A 19,662-nucleotide genomic window follows, 5' to 3' on the forward strand; every position below is an offset into this window, starting at 1 on the left:
AAGGTTTTCCATTTTGTTTAAGAGTGATTAGATTCGCTCAGGTGGTCAAAGTCAAAGTTGGCTAATTACATTTTTGCTCCCTTGTAGTTCCACCCGTCTTGTAACTGCATTCTCCCTGCTAGATCCCATGTTTATTTGTTTTGGGATAGTGGATGTTTGTTTCACAAGCAGAATAACAGAACAAAATAGTTGTTGAGATATAGCCTGCCTGTGGCTGCATTTCGGATGACAATTGAACAAGTGACTACCAATAATCAGTAGAGATGTTGCTCAAATAACTATTTATCCACATCTTCTGCCTGATTTCTCACCTGTCTTCTGTGATGTTTTAAGGGAACAAATGGGTCACTATGTTCAGGTGAATGATGTAAAGAAGAGTTTAAAAGACAATATTTTGTATTGAAGCAGAGCCAATGAAATGTGTCCGACAAAGCTCAGAATGATACTTGTGTGTATTCTACAGTGCCATCTACCAGCACAATTACCCATTAGAGATTTATAGGCCAAGAACATTCTCCTAATAGGCAGCAATTTCCAAGCTTTTGTTTCTTTTTTCTTTTATTTTAGGAGCAAGGCAAGATTGGTGTAGTCTTCAATATTGGTACAGTGGACATCTCTATTAAAGAGGAAAGCACACCTGTAAATGATGGCAAATACCATGTGGTACGCTTTACCAGGAATGGTGGCAATGCCACACTTCAGGTTGACAGCTGGCCAGTGAACGAACACTACCCAACAGGTACATACTTTTTTCTATTTATTTTTCAGTGTATCTATACCTGCAAACTAATGTTTAATAAGGACTGGTTGCTATATAAATCTTTGTTGCTTCATCTCAATAAATTGACCAGCCTGTTGGTGCACATTCTGTCTGTTGGAAAACAAAGTAATGGTCCTTACAGTGGAAGAATAAGCATGCCAGCTGTGTGGTATGATGCACATGGATCCCGCTATTTCAGAGGTCTGTCAGTGAATCCTGGTTCTGCAGAGAGTTACAAAGTGATTCAACAACAAACTTGGTTTTGCTACTTGTGATATTTTCTAACAGTTTAAGGGAGAAGAGTTTTGAACAGACCTTACGGAAAGGAGAGGTGACTGGCCACACCCAAGATACTGTCTATATAGATATAGAGTTGAAATGTAAGGAATATGGAAGATTAAGTTGCAAGATTTAAGAAGACTTTATGCTTGCCTCATAATTTTTCATCATCTGAATTTCACTCTCTCTTTTAGGTTTGCAAATGTGAGGGTTGACACACAATCTAGCCAAAACTGTCAACTCAGTTGACTTTAGGTCAAAATGCAGCAGAACAGTTCAGTATCTTTTTGAAAATCATCACCCTAAATCCACCAGGAGTAGTGAACAACTGGCTCTTGAATCACTATCCCATGTTTTATACCACCACTGGCAAATCACAACCTCATGATACTATATGTCACCATGCTAAAATGTCAAACTCACTACAAATGAAAAACAGATTGCTGTATGTGATGCTGACAGTGCGTAAGATAGCGGAGGCTTGGTGATGTCGGTGGTTACAAAAGGCAGGACGAGCACAAGGAAAGAATTCCAACATTAACCACATTCTTCTTATTACATGTTTTGTCCAAGATCAAGCCATGATCTTCTTGTTGGTTTCCAGTATTAAGTCTAAGCAACTTCCAGTTCTTTCTTTCTAGGTTGTACATAACTGACCTGGGACAGAAGGAAGAATTCTGTGACAAACGTGAGGCAATTTGCTAGTTGTGTAGGAGTTGCCCAGAAGCCACTTAAACTCAAATTATGAGAAATATCCTAATTGTTTATGCAATGTTACACTAATAAATTTCTCAAAGGGGATAACTTCATCTCTTTCACTCACTCAGAAAGTGTACAAGAAAGTTTTTAATGTGAGTGATCTATCCTGTGGTGCTCTCTACCACATATTCAACATTACACTTTGTCAGTGTCTTGGTGATGTATATGCAAAAGAGTACATTTTAATAATTATCCTTATTTCTATGAAATAATTGCTTTCAAAGAAAGCAATGGCTTTCGAAGCCATGACAGACATGTTGAGTTAAATTCTAGCTCTGCTATCCATTGGTCAGAGAGAGAAGTGTGGCTAAGAGAGGCCCAAACTGAGCATCCTTCTTCTGTTCCTTTCATCAATTATTTTGTGGTAAAATACCTCTGATCCAGTTGGCAGCCAATTACAGTCAGTAAAAACGCTATGAATAAATTTTCTTCTTATATTACTTGCTGTAGGAAGTCCCAGGTGTAAAGAAACAAAATATTCAGCTCATTGCTTTAGAGATTTTTTTTTTTTAAATGGGAAAATAAATCACACTCGGAGACTGCCTCAGTACCCTCTGCTTCTGTCTTGGCTAAAGGTATTCCTCTGTTTTCATTAGAAGATGTATAGTTTTATAGAATCAGCATAATCTTATGTTCTGAGCTAGTACTGAGTATATGCAGCTGTACCCCAAGGGAAAAGGACACCTTTATATTCCAGACACCTTTTCCTTTCCATGCATGTATTTCAATTCCTGGCTGTTTGTAGATGATTAAGTTTTCAGCCTGTCCCTGTGAAAATAAGGCTTATGGGATTGTACTTTGTGTGTGTGCATGTGTCTCCCTTATTTTTTCCAGTTTCTTTCAAACCAATTTTCTAGATGAATTTAAAATAGGGGCAAAAGTCAAAAAAAATAAAGATCATACGTGGCTAGGGAAAATAACCAAGGGAGAAGGGCAATGTTCCAGCCCTCCCAGAGGAAAGGACTGTGGCTTGATCTCAATTCATGTTAAATGCCAGAATATCCATATAATAAAGAGTCATTATGAATGCCTCAGATTCAGAAAAAACTTCAATGAGCCAATAACTGTGGGAAATCAATCCTTATTAGTTCCATTTCCTGAGCAATTAATGGTTTAGAAGAAGACCAAACAGGAGCTTTTGAAATTAATAATTTTTTGTCTTTCACAGACCAAACTTGTACTAGTGTTTTTCATACTGAGTGCAAGACCAAACCAGTGTTCAGCAGAGTTTCTACTCTGTAAAAAGCTTTGTGGTTTGGTTGACCCAGGCTAATCCAGTGTGTTTCAGCTGGAGACTGCTAAAACTGCAATTCATATCAAACTTTTGTAATAATAGCTAAGGAATCCTGTATTTTATGCATAGAATCACTTCAATTCTGGAAACACAGTTATTTGTAGCTTCAAAAAACATCATATTTGTAGCACATGCATGTTTGGGTATGCTGTTAGGAACAATTTCATGTGTACGTGATTTTCTCCACAGTGCTACAGCCTAATGTTTGCAAATTTTTTAAACTAGCTAAAGTGTCTTCCTCATCCCTAATGTTTGCAAATTTTATAAACTAAAATATCTTCTTCGTCATCACATGTGGTGTAATCTTCAGGCAGCAGGGCTGCATTCTGAATGGCATTTTCATGCTCCTCTCTGAGTTTTATTACCTGTAGAAGGATTATACATTAGACTCATAATTACTTGCTCAATGGAAAATACAAATAAAAGTGGGATATTCATTAAATGAGCAAAGAGAGAGAATATTTGCTTTCCTTAAAACACAGTTAAATTGAAATTAAATAAAACTAGCCCAATGGGACTAAAAGACTCCAAAGATTATTTTTGCAACTTCAAATAAAAGACAAGGAAGTAGAAAGAAAATGAAAAGCAACAAACTTACAATTCAGGCACTGATACTGTGTTTTTTATAGAATCCAATTGCATCTCAGTCACCTGCAACATGAGCTTTATGCTTTCTTGTGAGGAAAAGGGTTAGAGAGGAATGATGAAGGATGGAATTAACTTGGAGCTAAGCTTTGTGACTGAAATAACCTGTCATTAGGGATATCTCTCACTGTTTGTACCATTCCAACCCTGCCAGAGTTTCTCTTACTGGACAGTAAGACTCTGAACAGTGGCCCAGTACAGGTATCTGAGCAAAGCTCCTCAGAACTGGGTGATGGCAAATAGCTGCATTAACACTGAGGCTGCTATCTGCAATTCAGCTGCTGTGATGTAGTTCAGCCAAAACCATCGAGCCATTTATGATCTATTTGAGTTAGTTTTGCCGTTTCTCCTCTCCCTCAAGTACACAATAAGGAGATGGGCTTTTTCCATAGGCTGTGCTGATAGCCAGTTTCTTGATGCTTGATTCATTAAACTGGTCATCACAAGGTATTTCTCAGTCAAAGTATATACCTTTTGCTAACACATGTATGAATTTCTATGCCCTAAAGTGCAGTTTTCCATGACTGCCTCCCTTCTGTTGTCTCACGTGCCTTCACCCTTTGGTGTACATCCCAGATAACAGGTTGTGATTGGTCACTGTTATTTTCTTGCTTTTATGTTCTTGCTGAGAGCCTACTCTATATCTAAATAAAGCTTTTTAGTGATGAAGTAGGAGTCATTTTGGACCAAGAGTATGTAAGATAGGAAAGATAATTCAGGAAGAGGAAGCATCTGACATGTTTTTGTTTCAGATTGCAGTAAAACCCATCAAATTTGAGACACTTTACAGTGGGATAGAAGGATTTAAATTAGGAATCCTGAGGTTTGGGATGGAGTTGGCAATTCTCAGAAGAGTTAAAAACAAATCTTCTGTCTTGATACAGAACTGGGATACCTCAGTCCCTAAGTTTTCATTAATTCTTAGACAGGATTTATTTTTTTTCTCTGTCCTCTGTCTTTGCTTGCAAAGAAATACTTCATGTGTTGCCAGATTTGTAGTGTACATTGAAACAAGCCTGATATTCCTGTTTATTCGTCCATGCACTGACTACATTTTCTGCAGTTAAAAAAAAAAAAAAAAAAAAAAAGAAAGAAACTAGGTGAAGAGAAGCTGTAAAGCAAGAGTATCAGTGACACAAAAATAAAGTCTAATTGGAGTAATGTTTTAAAGGAGAAGATTAAAGGAAGGGAGGCAAAAGGCAGGAGGAGGTTGTCGTTTAAATACATGATTTAGAAAGAGAACTGTAGGCTGGATTTTATTAATGCATTTTAAAAATAAGAAATAGGACAGCATTAAACAACTGGATTCTTATCATGATTCATTAGTTCATCTACCCAATACAGATTTTATATTTTTTCCCCTTTATCATTCTCTTGAGTGATCTCTCAGCCTTCTTTTAGGAGTCTCTGCCCTTTCAAATGACATTAATTTGCAGATCTATTGCTACTGAATAAAGGAAAAAAGATTTCATCCTCTGTGCCCCTACTTCATTCTCTCTCTCAAGTACACATTTGAGAGGAAGTTGGACTTTAGGAAAAGCTGGACAGTTAGCTCTTGAAAGCAGAACTCCAGGGACTCTTTGACTGCTTTGGCAAGTGCTGTGGCCTGCTAAGTGCATAGCTATAGAGAAGAAAGTTGCTTCTGAGACTCTGATATCTGTTCTGGGGTTTTCCTTCAGAATAGTTCCAGTCCCAAGGACTGAACGCCCCTGAACAGTTAGGTCTTATCTTCTGGTTTACTTTCATTTGGAAGAAATCCAGTTTGTATTCCCTGAGAGCATTTCAGTAAGTGAACGAAAGTGGAGAGAGTTGGGAGGTACACCTTGGAGGCAGGCTTCTGATTCAAACAAAAATGCTGATGTAGATGGATCTTACCATAGAATACAGCTGGAGCTGGACAGAGGAGCTCATTCTTTGATTACTCCTTCCCATACTCATATTGCTTAAATAGCCCAATTTCTGTTTTCTACTCCCTCTCATCTTCTGCTCAGGGGGATCACTTTACCAATGCCATTCACCATGTAACTGGTCCAGGAAAAGTGGCCACATGGGAGTGAAAATGATTAGTCGGGGGACAGGGAACAATAGGGTAACTTCCTTTATCAGCAAGACTGGATTATGCCAATTTAAAGTCTTCACTGAACTACATCTTTAGTAGTCTATGTGAGACAAAGTCACTCTTTCTCACCTGCATTGCCTCAAATAAAAGGCTTTCCAGAAGTACACGTTAAAGTGATAGTGGTCTAGATGTCCCTACCTATCTAAAATGTGAAAGGCATGAAGTCTCTCTTGCTACAATATATTTTTCATTTACTTGGTGGACAGATCTGAAATTGTTTGGTTAGTATCAGGCACGTTACGTGAGACAAGAAGGCAAGCTGTCTGAGTTCCTACTTGCTTCTTTCAAGAGATTTTCCAGCAAACTGAAGGAGTACTGAAGGAGCTAGCAGATGTTATGGCAGGACCCTTCTCAATCACCTACCAAAGCTCTTGGGAGCCTGGGGAGGTCTCTGCTGACTGGAAGCTAGCCAATGTTATTCCAATTTGCAAAAAGGGTGTGAGGGAAGACCCAGGGAACTACAGACCTGTTAGTCTAACCTCAGTACCTGGAAAAATTCTGAAGATGATTATACCGGGTGCTGTTGAAAGGCATTTAAAGGACAATGCAAGCATCAGGCACAGTCAACACAGGTTCAGAAAGGGAAGGTCCTGTATAACTAATTTGATATCCTTCTATGATAAAGTCACCTGCCTAGTGGATGAAGGGAAGGCTGTGGATGTAGTTTTTCTGGATTTCAGTAAGGCTTTCGATACTGTCCCTGACAGCATCCTTCTGGACAAGTTGTCCAACTGTGAGATGAGCCCAGTACGCAGTGCGCTGGGTGAAGAACAGGCTGAACAGCAGGGCTCAAAGGGCTGTAGTGAATGGAGCTACATCTGGCTGGTGACCAGTCACCTGCGGTGTTCCTCAAGGTTCGGTTCTAGGGCCAGATCTGTTCAATATATTTATCAACAGTCTGAATGCAGGAGTTGAATGCATCATTAGCAAGTGTGCTGCTGACACCAAACTGGGAGGTGCTGTTGACTCTCTTGAGGGACAAGAGGCCTTGCAGAGGGATCTAGGTAGATTGGAGCATTGGGCTATGATTACTGGGATGAAATTTAACAAGTCCAAATGGGGATCCTACACCTAGGATGGAGTAATGCCGGGCACAAATATAAATTGGGAGAGGAGTGGCCGGAGAGCAGCCCTGCAGAAAGGGATGTTGGGGACGGGGGTGCTGGTCAACAGCAGGCTCAATATGAGTCAGCAGTGTGCCCTGGCAGCCAATAGGGCAAACCGTGTCCTGGGGTGCATCAAGCACAGTGTGACCGGCCATTCAGAAGAGGTGATTATCCCTCTGTATTTAGTGTTGGTGTGGCCTCCCCTTGAGTGCAGTTCTGGGCCCCACAATTTAAGAAGGACGTGAAGGTCCTTGAATGCGTCCAGAGCAAGATAACAAAGCTGGTGAAAGGACTGCAAGGCCTGTCCTGTGGGGAGTGGCTAAGGACTTTGGCTTTGTCTAGTTTGGAGAAAAGGAGGCTGAGGGGTGACCTCATTGCTCTCTACAGCTTCCTGAGGTGGGGAACTGGAAGAGGGAGGTGCTGAGCTCTTCTCCCTGGGATCCAGTGACAGGACATGCGGGAATAGTTCAAAGCTGCACCTGGGGAGGTTCATACTGGACATTAGGACGCATTTCTTTACTGAGAGGGTGGTCAAACACTGGAACAGGCTTCCTAGGGAGGCGGTTGACAGGCCTGTCAGTGTTCAAGAGGCGTTTGGACAACGCCCTTAATACCATGCTTTAACTTTTGAACAGCCCTGAAGTGGTCAGGCAGTTGGACTAGATGATCGTTGTATGTCCCTTCCAACTGAAAAATATTCTATTCTGTTCTGTTCTGAACTGATTCACTCCCCGAGTAACAAAGAATGTTTGACAAAGTTTATAGTTTTACTTTTAAGTGAAAGGTGATGCAACACAAGTTCTAGAAAGAATCTTACGACTGTCAATTTTTCTAAATTTTTTTTACCTTATGACCTCTCATCTTTGAGAAAATTTCCAACAACTTAGTTTTGGGACAGCTGAAATTATATACAACATCTATATATTACAGATTTAATAGATACCGTATGTCTCATGTTTTAACTGTAGAGAAGGAATTATGGTGGTGTAAACAAGTGAAATATTTATGTTGGTCTTCCCCTTGTGATACACTTGATGTGCATGGTTCCATCTTATCCTTCTTTTACTAAAAGTATTCTGTGACTAAAAGGATACAAATTGAAATGTGGGGGTTTTTTGCATTGCTGTTGAAGACCATTGGATACTTTAACAGTGCTGAGTATTTTTCAGTGGGATTATGCTAACCCTGTCCTGGTTGTGTGCTCTTTTGATTAAAATTAGAATATTGGTTGCAGCCTATGAAATTCAAAATATCTAGATCCTAATTTTTTTCTTTAATACCCACCCAGAACTATTGTAGGCATTTTAAAAATGTAGTATTACAGTAGGCCAAGCAGAATTTAAGCCCGCATCAGGGATTTTACAGGGCTTTTGACGTGGAGGAAACGGAACATGGAGTTGTTTTGGGGAAGGCAGACTGAATGCTGCAAATGTGGAATGGAATAATAAGCAAGGAAACTGAATTCGTTGTAAAGATTGTGTTGTATGACACCCCACAATCTATGATGGGTGCTCTTCTAAGTTTCTGTGAAAAACAAAAAACAGATTTCATTTTCAGCTATGTGGATATCCACAGCTCCAGCTGTCTTTAAATGGAGTGTCGGTACTCAGTATCTCTAAAAATGGTTATACCCATCTCTACAAACCAAATTCCCTGAGTTTTATACAATTGTGACTACTGAACTAGAGTTCACAGTCTGCTTTGAAACAGGACATTTCTTGTCCTACTAAAGCCATTTATCACCTTTCCCTTGATACTGTCAATCTCTCTCCACAAGTGGCATGATCTTTTTGTTCAATGAAGTCCGTTTCCCACCTCATCCCTCTACTGGAGGGACTTTGAGGAGGGTGTTATTTCTTTTCTTCATTCTTTTTGGTTTTATTTATTTTTTATCAGCAACATTTTCTTTCTCTCCCTCTGTGATTTCCCATCCATGAGATAAATAGCCTTGTATCTTACAAGCTAAATACAATTACTGCTATCAAAACTGGAGTCTTTCTCTCCCTGTAAATGTCTCTTGGAAGCTGATAAGCTGTTCAAGGCAAACTGCAGGCTTCTGTCTAATCCTGAGATTAAACATAACCACCCAGAAGACAGCAAGAGATAATTGGGGGGGGGGGACGGGGGACGGGGGGAGGGGGGGACGGGGGACAGGCAGGAGAGGAAGAGAGGAGGAGAAAGTGAGATCCTCTCCTGAGATATTAAGAGGACATACACAAGGCTCAAGGTTATTTGTAAAGGAATTACACAAAACACACAAGAGCTTGTTATGATGAGGAATTTCCTCAGATAATGCAGCGATTGTTGTAGTTGTTAAAGACAAAATTTAGCAGGGATTTGTTTGATGTAAAGCATAGAGGGGATCTGTAGAAAACAACTCCCAGCCATGACTGCTGATTTATTTATTAGTCCCCATCTTGTCCTTGAAACAGCAGGTCTCACAAGGTTGCATCCAGATTCTTTGCGCATGCTGGTTTGGGTTCATCTCACTGGCTTTATGCTGAATATGGGGAGACAGTAGATAGTAGGTTTCCCAAGAGTAAAGGAGGGGACTGAACCAGCTTTTCTGTGCTCTGTGGTTTGCTACCTGCTAACCATCTGAACAAGGGTAACTTAACCCCCCTGTTTGTGAAACAGTTAACACTAATCTTCTAGGAAATAAGAGTTCCTTAATTATGGAGGAATAGTGTGTTATACCTGTAGTAGTCTTCACTTATAACCAAGGCAGGATTACTGCAGACAGATAATCTTTATGACTCAGTCCAATACAGTTGTAAAAGCAGCCTCATTTCTGGATATATAAGTTCTTCTTGATTTTTTTTATTAGTGACATTTTAATTTTCTCCCTCTGTAATTTTTTTAAGGTCTTCTGTTTCTGAAAGCTTGTCTGTATTTTTTAACTTTATCAATTGGCCTAATGGGATATTACCTCTCTCAACTTTGCTTTATTTAATTTATAATGCATTAGCCAAGAAGGAGAAGATAACTTTGGATGGTCTAATAGTAGCATCACTGGAGGATTTAAGAGAAGACTACATATCCTTTCTTCAGCTGACATGTGCTCTGATATTGTAAATGATATGCAATATTGTGATTATTAGTTCTCATGAGCTCAGTTACGCAGAGTCTAATGCTGATTGGGACATTAACAAGGAAAACTCAAAAGCAGAAATAACTGGAACATCTGAATCATTGCAACAAGTTCTTTCTTTCTAAGTTTGTACTTATCCCTGCACATTACCCCTGCATAGCTCATGTTGTACTACTTCTGTGATTTCCAAACATTTAGTAGCTGAGTCTTATTAGAGAAAATAGCTAGTTCTCTGTGCTTTGCAGAGCCTGGGTCCTCCCCCAAATTTCCTCTGTCACTTCGAGAGTGATTTTGGCATCTCCTCATTCCCTCCTCTTTCCATTCCCCCCCACCCCTGATCTCGTTTCTGCCTTCTTGTGCCCCTTTAGCAATCCCTTCCCTCCTTCCAACTTGAGGCTGTTATGATCTCCTTCTCACTTCTGAAACAAAGGTAATAGTAAGCTTGGCTGAATCCTCCATGAAGAGGCACGTGGATCTTGTGCTTGACTACTTGAAGTCATTAATAAGTCCCATTTCTTGATGTGCAAGCTGAAGGAATTCCTCTGAGGTACTGCCAGATCCCAGTGTGGTCTTACCTTTTCCTATACAAATGCCCTTGTGAGCGGGTAATGAGTTAGGAACAAGAGCACTGAATTTTGATTAGCCCTGTGGGCTGAATGTGATCCCCAGGGTTCTCGTCATACACTTGTTTGTGGGTTTTGACTTTTCATATTGTACTCATTTTGTGGGACTTAAATGAGCTCTTAGACGCTTCCTATCAGCATGAATTGGAGATGGCATGTAAAGTGCCTTTGACAGATTTACTGCATTTCATAATGAGCCTAAAACATATAAAAAGACAGGGTTAATAAAACAGCATTGGAGAAGCACATTTTGAAGGCAGTACTGTGACATATGTTGAAAGATCTGCCAAGAGGGATGATTAAAGCATGACAAGTTGATGAAATCAAGAGCTGATTGTAGCTTGTCACTGCAGGGCTATAACATCTATAATATATTTATAAGGTTGGAAAACAGATAAATATGGCTACATGATATGAACACTCCATTTTGGTCCCCTGTATCCACTGAGATACAAATCTGCACACATTAAGTCACCAACAGACAAACATACTGTGGAATTTGGGCAAAAACACCCATGATAATGCATGTTAATGCATGTACATCCATACTGGATGATGGGGTAGGATCTGACATGATAAAAAATTATGGAAATGTTGCCACTACTCTCACAATTTAACTTCTATGTACTTTGTGCTTTGTTTTCCCACAGGATGTATGATGCTGTGGTATGTTTCCACTTTGTCCCTGTCCCCAAATAGTTGCATGGAAGTGCTGTAGGGCTTGTCTGTCTTCCAGATTCTGTCTTTGAGGACAGAGGAGAGGAAATAAAGAGAGAAAAAGAAAAAAGGGACTATATTGCAACTTCCAGTACTCATCCTTCCCGTCGAAGTTTCATTTCTCAGAACTGATCCAGGCTCTTACAACATGCTGCGTTCAGTTGCAGTCTTACCTTCACTAAATACTTTAAGCCCATGTGAGTGGTAGTCTATCAAGCACCAACATTTCTGTCAGCTTGACATGAAGAAAGAAGAAAATGCATGTTTTTTTATGAAGACATGTAAGGTAACTGGGCAGAACAAACAGTACAGTATTGTTTAATAGCAATAGGATTGAAAGAAAGAGTTTACCTAAGGAAGGATACACACAGAATAGTATCTTCATGCAAGTGGGCATGACTGGCTAATTCCCACCTAGGATCCCACAGGTAGTCCTTGAGCTGTGGGAAAGAGGGGAGAAGGAATAAGAAGCACTCTTATGTAGTAGTTTCTATTACTGCAACTTAACAGTCACATAATAGGTTGTTCTAACATGCAAATACATGCCGCAGAGGTAATGCTATTGTTGCATTTAAAGTAATGAATTAATTTGTAAGAGATGAATCCCCTTGTGTTCTAGTCGGTCCTCAGAGATTAGAGGGGCTAGGGGTGGCTGGACTTATCTCTAAATAGGTATGCCAGTTATGGCCGTGACTATAGGCCTGACACCAGATGCATGAACAGCCCGTAGCTGTAGGTCCAGTGGCATTCAAGAGAAGCAGTCAGGTTCATGAATAGTATGGTTTATTCTTATGCAACAACATCAGATTCTTTGAGATTGCCTATGATAAATGCACAAACTTCAGGTTGGCTATATAGCACTACACACAAAAAACTGATTGCAAACACACACACTTAATTCCCAGGTAATCACTCAGCATAGCTGAGGGCCCAAATCTTACCAAAAGGTGTCCCTTTGGCAGGGGTCGATCTGTCCCTCTGATTTGGTATTGGATTATCATCCCTCCCAGTTAGATACAAACTCAGTGTAGTATTTATCTAAGTATGCATGTGTCAGTGGGTGGGACTGTGGTCAAGCCATTGTTTCTTGAGTAACGACACAGCACATTCCTTGGTGCAAGATGTGCGCTGGTTTTGTGGGAAGAGAGGAAGAATGAGAGATAAGGTCCGCAGAGTTCTGCAAAACAGTCCTTGAGAGAAGGGGAAGAGCAGGAGATAAATCTGCATAGTCATGTCAAATGTTCCTTGAGAAAAGGGGAAGAATGGGACCACGCAGCCTCCACCTCACTTCACATTCCTCCTTGGTGCCTTGGCAACACAAATCACTGGATCTCCATCCCATCCTGTGTTTGTTCTGGGCACCATGTGTTAAGGAAATGTGTGTTTTGCAGTTTTTTCACTGTTTTGCTTTTCCCACACTTCCAACAACTAGTTTTAATTTAGCCAAAATACTTTACCTTGTTTATAGCCTGGATAAAGAAAATACCAGCAGAAAGTACTGACAGTTTGAGGAAAACGTTTTGTCAGTGCTGTCCAAAAGAACAGAGATATGTATTCTATTGCTGCATGCTGTTAGTTGATTTAGTGAAGCATCATTCTTGCATCTTCCTGAATCAGCCTAGATGTTCAGTATGTCAAATCTACAACATCATCAGAAGAAAATTTGCTTTAATGGTCAAAATGACACTTCTGTCCAGTGGTCCTGGATTTTGTATGGTTTCTATTCTGTCCTCCCAGAGCCTGTTTGTTCATCTAATCAGCTTCTTGAGCTGGAGAGCAGCCAAGTCTGATGCTTCAGAGAATTACAGTAACCCACCATGGCAACAACAAAAATATGCCCCAAAAGATGTCCTTGTAGAAAAAATTGCCCCACTGTTATGCTTAGTTTGTGACCTGAAATATGAGGTCACATAGGCTGTACATGTTTGTATCATGTCTACAGTCATTACATTTGTTGGAAAGCAAATGCTTCCTTTTTTCCCTCATTAATCTATTCAAGGAGAGGTGATCATGTGGAAATACTCCCACTCCCTCTCCAGCTGGAATTTGATAGAAGTTACTCTGCTGTATTGTGAACACATTACTCAGCCAAACTTAAAACAAGACAAAAGAAAACCTAAGCATTTAGTGGCATCTGTAATTTTTTTCCATTTCTCTGATTCTTTTTCCATTGATGATCTTGATTCTCGAATCTCAGTTCTTTCCTCTTAGCTTAACCTATGGACTAGGATTCTTTGTAAAATAAATTCTTGCAGCACAGAGTGAATGCTTATGAAAAGTTGTGTTAACCTTTGACAATGATAGTATGACATGTAGTGTAACTCATGAAGAAATTAACTGCGATTCCCCAATCCTAGGTTTGCTCTATGTCAGAACGATGACTTAAAGTATGCCAAGATATAGTATCCATAGGGCACTGATGCATCTTTCTACCTAGTTGTTCTCACCCTTCTTGTATCTGATACAAGAATGCTGGACCGAGGGTTTTCCCTAAAAATTGGGATTACATTCTTATACTCACTACAGGCCTTTGAGTCCCCATCCCTGAGATACTATGGTGCAAAATAGGTGTATTGCATTCACATAGGGATCCAAGCTATGTTTTTTTGTCTTTGTATCTCTGACATCCAGCTCGCTTCTTGCTAAAATCATCACTATGCTATTTTTCCATGAATAGTAGTTACATACTAAGAGATGTAGGTATATCCTGATAGCTTGGTCTTGCTAACAATTACAGGCTAAAGTATACATCTGCTCGCATAGATGTGCTTATCCTAACTGTCTGAATACTCAGATATTATGAGCTGTTCTCATCAGTTTGTATCCACTGGTACATGACTGTATGAATGTCCAGGTACCAAGCATAAGCAGTATCACCAAAAATTTCTGATAAATTTCTCCATTGCTGGAGTAAGATGAATTGCTATTTGTTTAGTCATCTGATGATACATAAAATGTGGCTGTATGATGTAGTGCTGAGAAAGACGGAGAAATATTTCTCAGATGGAAAATCAGGCTAACTAAGATTGCTGGAAGGTAAAAATCCCTCTAGACAGCACAGTGCAGTGAACTCCCAGACATTATACGTTTCTCTCCTAGGTTAGTTCTGTTTCGGTTTTCCTAGTCAGACGGAGTTGTTAGAATATATTCTCTTTCTTCTCTCCCTCTCTGGCTTTCCCTCTGTCGCTGTCTCTCATACACTCACATGTGCGCACACACACACACACACACATGCAGTAAGAGTGATAAAAAAACATCTGGCCTGAGGGATCAGAGGCTCGAACAACAACTTTGTGCTTTTCTGATCTTATTGCCTGCAGAAAGAACAGTGCCAGCTGTAATCCCAGGTTGACACAGCTGACATACAGTGATAGAAGGGGCTCACACATCTGCATCAGCCTTCTCCCTGCTCATCAAAAGGCACCTGAAAGTACAAAGTCATTGAAATCCAATGCTGTGGACTGAAGCAGAGCAACTGTGTGAAAGGATGGTCAGAAGTGAAAGGGGCCAGCGATGGAACTGGGAGCCAGAAATTCCTGAATCCCAGCTTTGGCTTTATAGATGCCATTCCCTGTGGTCTTGGGCAATGCTTTTACCACTCAGTAAAGTGGGGATAAAGCCCAATTTTACATTATCTGCAGAGACTTAAACAGAAAATATTCTGCAATTCACTGAGTATGAAAACCTTCCTGGGTCAGTGAACTTACATCTTTGCTATTTACTGAGTTCCTGGAGCACCCTGGAGACTGAAAACTACAGTGTTGAACTTCCAAAATCTTTTGTATTTTTTTCTTAAGCCCTACAAATTCAGTCAGTGAGACTCATTCTGCATAACAGTCTGTCATGTGCAGACTGAGTGGTATTTTATCCCTTCACTACTTAGCATTTCCATAGCAATTTCCAAAACTCAGGTCACTTCCAAGAAATAAATTGATTTAAAAGGTTGGAGTAGGGAAAATATATCTACAGAAACTATCCTTTTCCCACGGGTCTACCTTACTTTTGACACCGTGTTATTCAGTAATGATTTTTTCACCATATGCATGTTTTCTGTGCCTCTAGTTCATGGCTTGGCTTTGTGAATGGCAGCTGTCTTTGAGAAGGCTTACTGGGTCACTACAGGGTCCTGGAATTCTCTTTTCCTTTTTCTAAGCTGATGAAAACAGAAGAATTGATTTCAAGAGGAAGCAAAGATCACTGATTTGTAGCAATTAGAGATGGGAAAGGCCTGTTTGGTCTCATTTATTCCATTCTATAATCAACTGATATCCCCCACCACTTTATCAAGTAAAATTTTATATAATTCAAGAATTTCCCTGAGGAGACTGTAGCACTGTCTAATACGTAATCTTAATAAGAAATGCTTCTTAGTAAACTTCTTTCATCAGATTCTTACTTGCTTTTAGTTCTTTCCTGGCACTCAGCCTAGAGAACTTGCCCCCTTTCATAGGGTTTTTGCCTTTCTGTTATTTGTAACTGGTTAGCTTTCCAATTCTCACTGGTGACATTTGACTAAATGCTTTATAGCATTATTCTCATTAATGCTACTGACTGAGCAGCCTCCCTATACTCAGCACTGTATTCACAGGAAAGGTCTGTACATGCTTTCTCTATTTGTTGTATATTCAGCTCCCCATATTATCTCCCTGATAATAAGTGCACAGGGCAATGAGATCCAGAAACACCTGAAGGTTTCTGGTGGAGCCAGCACAGCTCCACTGCCAGCACCAAGGCAGAGACTGGAAGTCCTGCTGGAACTGAGACGGTTCCCACATAGATACAGGAGTGCCTGACAGCACCTTCCAACAGCAAGTCTTGGTTTCAGTGTAATGCCTGATAAACATAAAAAAGAGACCTTCTTGAATGGGGAGCACAGTGCACTGAGCCCCAGGTGGTTCTGCAGGAACCAGGCTCTTTCTAGACCTACCTCCCTGCTGGCAGTCTCAGACCTAAGCTAGCTGTCTACCCGAGTGCTTTTGTTCGCAGGAGTATGATGGTGAGCCACTGACTCTTTATGAGGCAGGTGTAAGACCACGAGTTTTCTTACCTCATATCCTGCACCATGCAAATGCAGATGCTCTATTTTCAGTCTCAGGTTGGTCCTGGAAGCAAAATAGCTGCACTCATGTAGCTCCAATGCCTAACCCAACACATGTAAACTAGATCCAGTGTTTCTCTGCCCTGACTTTGCATAATCCACAAAACAGATAAGCAACCCTTAGATAAATGGGTGTTAATAGAATTGGAAGTGTCAATACAAATAAAGTGCTTTTGGCATTTGTTTATTGCTGCTTGTTCCCACTGGGCTATATAAATCAGATCCTGACCTTTCCCAAAGGAATCAAAGAAGTGGGATGTGGGAACAGTAGCAGTGGATTTTTTTCTGATCTCTGTTTCATATCTCTTCCTGCAAAATGAAATTTGTTCTTGTTTAAAATGGAAAGATCAATAAGTAGTTTCAGTTGTTCTTTAATAGTCGCTTTAGCCTTGACTGCCTGATACAGGGTTTAATTTGGACCTGGTCAGTGAAAACCTGATAATTTCACATTACTTACAAAGCATCTCAAAAATCTGGTCATGTAGACACCCAAATTGTTTTATTCTGTAAAAAGGTTGAACTGGTAACTGCTTTCTCTATACTGTACACTAGTTCACTTTTCCAACATAAATCAAAAGAGAACTAAAGCAGACTGCTTTTGTCTCATGCCTATGGCCTCAGCTTCTATAGGGCTCAGATGATTCAGTATAATCTGCTCATATAAAATAAGACCTGAATCACAGGACTAACATTTTTTTCTTCTGCACGCTTGAAAAAGTTTGATTAACCTTCTTCCACCTTTGCTAGTCTGAGTTTTCTTTTTGTTTTGCTCCTATTGTGCTTCTGTGTTAGATTATCAGGGGCAAGGCACTCATTTTCTCAGTCATCCAAGACAGGATTGAAAGACTCATCTAAGGGAGGTTGAAATGTTACTGATCTTGTCCTGGGGCATAGGGGTGAATTGGATGATTTCTCACAGTCTTCCTTAGTCTTGTTAATGTCACAGTGGCCCATACTAGCTGCACCTTCTGGACAGACATTTAAGCTCCAATCTAATAGTTTGCCTCTGAATTTCGCTGTGATTTTGGCCTGAATGCTGCTTTGCTTTGAATTAGGACCCTATGGTTTTTAGGCTAAAAAAGATAAGATAAAATAGAGTGGCATCAGCATAAAGCTTTTGGTTGAGGCATTAGAAATTTAGGAACAACTCCAGTTGCCTGAGTAACTTCTGCTGTTGTAGTCTTGCTTGATAATTCTCTCCTATTTTTAGTACTTATGTTACTGAGACCCTCTCTTTTGTCATGAGGGCAGTGAACTGAGTTGTAGTGTGAAAGTCAGCTTTTAACTCTGGTCCATGGTGAGATGAACGGAAGGAAAGGTGTGGCTCCCAGCAAACAATGTGATCAGAGGGAATTGAAGATAAAGTCAAGGGCATCCAGGACTAAGGGGAAAATGAGGACAAGAAATCAAATGAGAATTCAATAGCAAAAGATGCAACTTTATTGAACAGTGAAGGCAGAAGGAAAAACGTAATATCCAAGAGCTGAAGCAAAGATAAACACTGTCAAGACTTGGCTATTCTTTAGTCCCCTCAAATGAAATAAATTCCCAAATTTGAATTAATCTTCCATAGCACCCCTTGTTATACAGGGCAAAACTGAAGCTTTGCAAGAATTTGCAGAGGGAGAGTTTGTGGTAGTTAGATTCCAGATCACATGCCTTATAATTATTTTGTTTAGTTGCATGGCCATCCTGTTTCATTCCTGCACAAGCAACATCTGTGGTTTCAGGTTCAGACTTTTTTCAAGTGTTTTATGAAAACCACTGTGAGTAGAGATTTTTTACATATTTTGATTTTAATGCAAACATTTCCTATGTTATATAACATAAACCATAATATGGTCTTACAGTAATACAACAAAATAAACAGCTATACATAAACAGGCCTGATGCTAAAACTCATTGCAATGTTGTTACTCCTTCCTGATTTATGGAAGAAGAAGGTTCTAGTCCTAAATATGAACTTCACTAATAGGCTTGTCTCAGTTTCCTAGCTGAGTACAAAATGTGAACAAATTATGGTTATACTTCATAGTATTCAGAACAAAATATGTACTTAGGGAAATGTGAAAATGGGACAATTCAGTATACTCTAAGTTTTTAAGTGCAGCTGCCTGAACACAGAAGTGGTTAAAGTGGTTCAATGTGTACCAATCACAAACACACTTCAGAAACTTTTGTGGGGAAAATGGTAGCTTCTCCATGATACATGCGAGTCTGCTTTTCCAGGGCACACAGCAGCAGCTCTAGAAGAGTTTTGGGGCTGAATTGAACTGAGTCAGTTTATGTTAGTGGAGGATTTAGCCCTGAAATGTAAACTTTGTAGGCTGTAGCAGGTTACCATGCCTCTCCCCCATACTGATGTTAATTAAGTGTATGTAAATCTTAGCAAGATTATGGGCATCCATAAAAACTCAAAGGGAGCTGACATTAAAGGCCGCTGGGTGAACTGACTATCAAACACTAACTGCTTACTAGCCCTTCTCCTACTGAAATTCCATCTACAATAAGGGAAACAGAGGTGGAATCAGTTTAAACCTTAAGCACTGATATCAAAATGTTTTCTTAAATCATTAGTATCACCACATCACCTTTCATTTAATAACTGCTCATTAGATAAAATGTCTCATTCTACTTAGAGACTTATAAGCAATGAAGAAAATGTTGCTACTGTAGTGTCTCTTCATAAAACAGCCTTTGCCATTAATTTAGAACAGATGAGTGTTTTCTTATGGTATTCTTTCTAGAATCTTCACAGACTTGACAACACATCAAGTTGCATTAATATTCCACCTGGAAGCGAGTACTTTCTTTCTGCCCAGTGCAATTTGCTGGAACCTTTCAGCTTTTCTCTTTCACACCAAAGAGGCAGTAAATCATTATGATTGGTATCTAGGCCAAGAAGCAACATTTTTCAGAGCTTCAATTGCTCTTTTACATTCTTTGGCTTAAGAATCCATTTTGGTTTAGAAATAAGCTAATGCAAAAAAGACTGTTTGTTTTCTTAAAGAAACCATGAGCGGAAAAGCAAAACATCATCCAACATTGAAGAGTTTTGGAAGAAAATTCTGCTTTGCACATGAGCAAATTTAAACTGTCTCACCCTGCACTGTTGCACTATACCAAAAGCATTTCCTGTGGGAACTGCTAATAGTGATTAGTGCAAGCAAG

The 19,662-nt window shown here is 39.8% G+C and overlaps 1 protein-coding gene across 8 annotated transcripts in view; it reads left to right on the forward strand.

Moving 5' to 3' along the window:
* The window catches only part of NRXN3 (neurexin 3), a 1,036,119-nt gene that overhangs the window by 893,151 nt on the left and 123,306 nt on the right, over positions 1–19,662 (forward strand). For all 8 annotated transcript variants that reach the window (XM_074868521.1, XM_074868522.1, XM_074868525.1 and 5 more), the window contains one exon: positions 568–739. In XM_074868521.1, the coding sequence (XP_074724622.1) occupies positions 568–739 (172 nt within the window). The remainder of the gene's footprint in view (positions 1–567; positions 740–19,662) is intronic.

Source organism: Strix uralensis, chromosome 4 (genome assembly GCF_047716275.1).
Source record: "Strix uralensis isolate ZFMK-TIS-50842 chromosome 4, bStrUra1, whole genome shotgun sequence".
In the NCBI taxonomy this organism is placed as follows: domain Eukaryota; kingdom Metazoa; phylum Chordata; class Aves; order Strigiformes; family Strigidae; genus Strix; species Strix uralensis.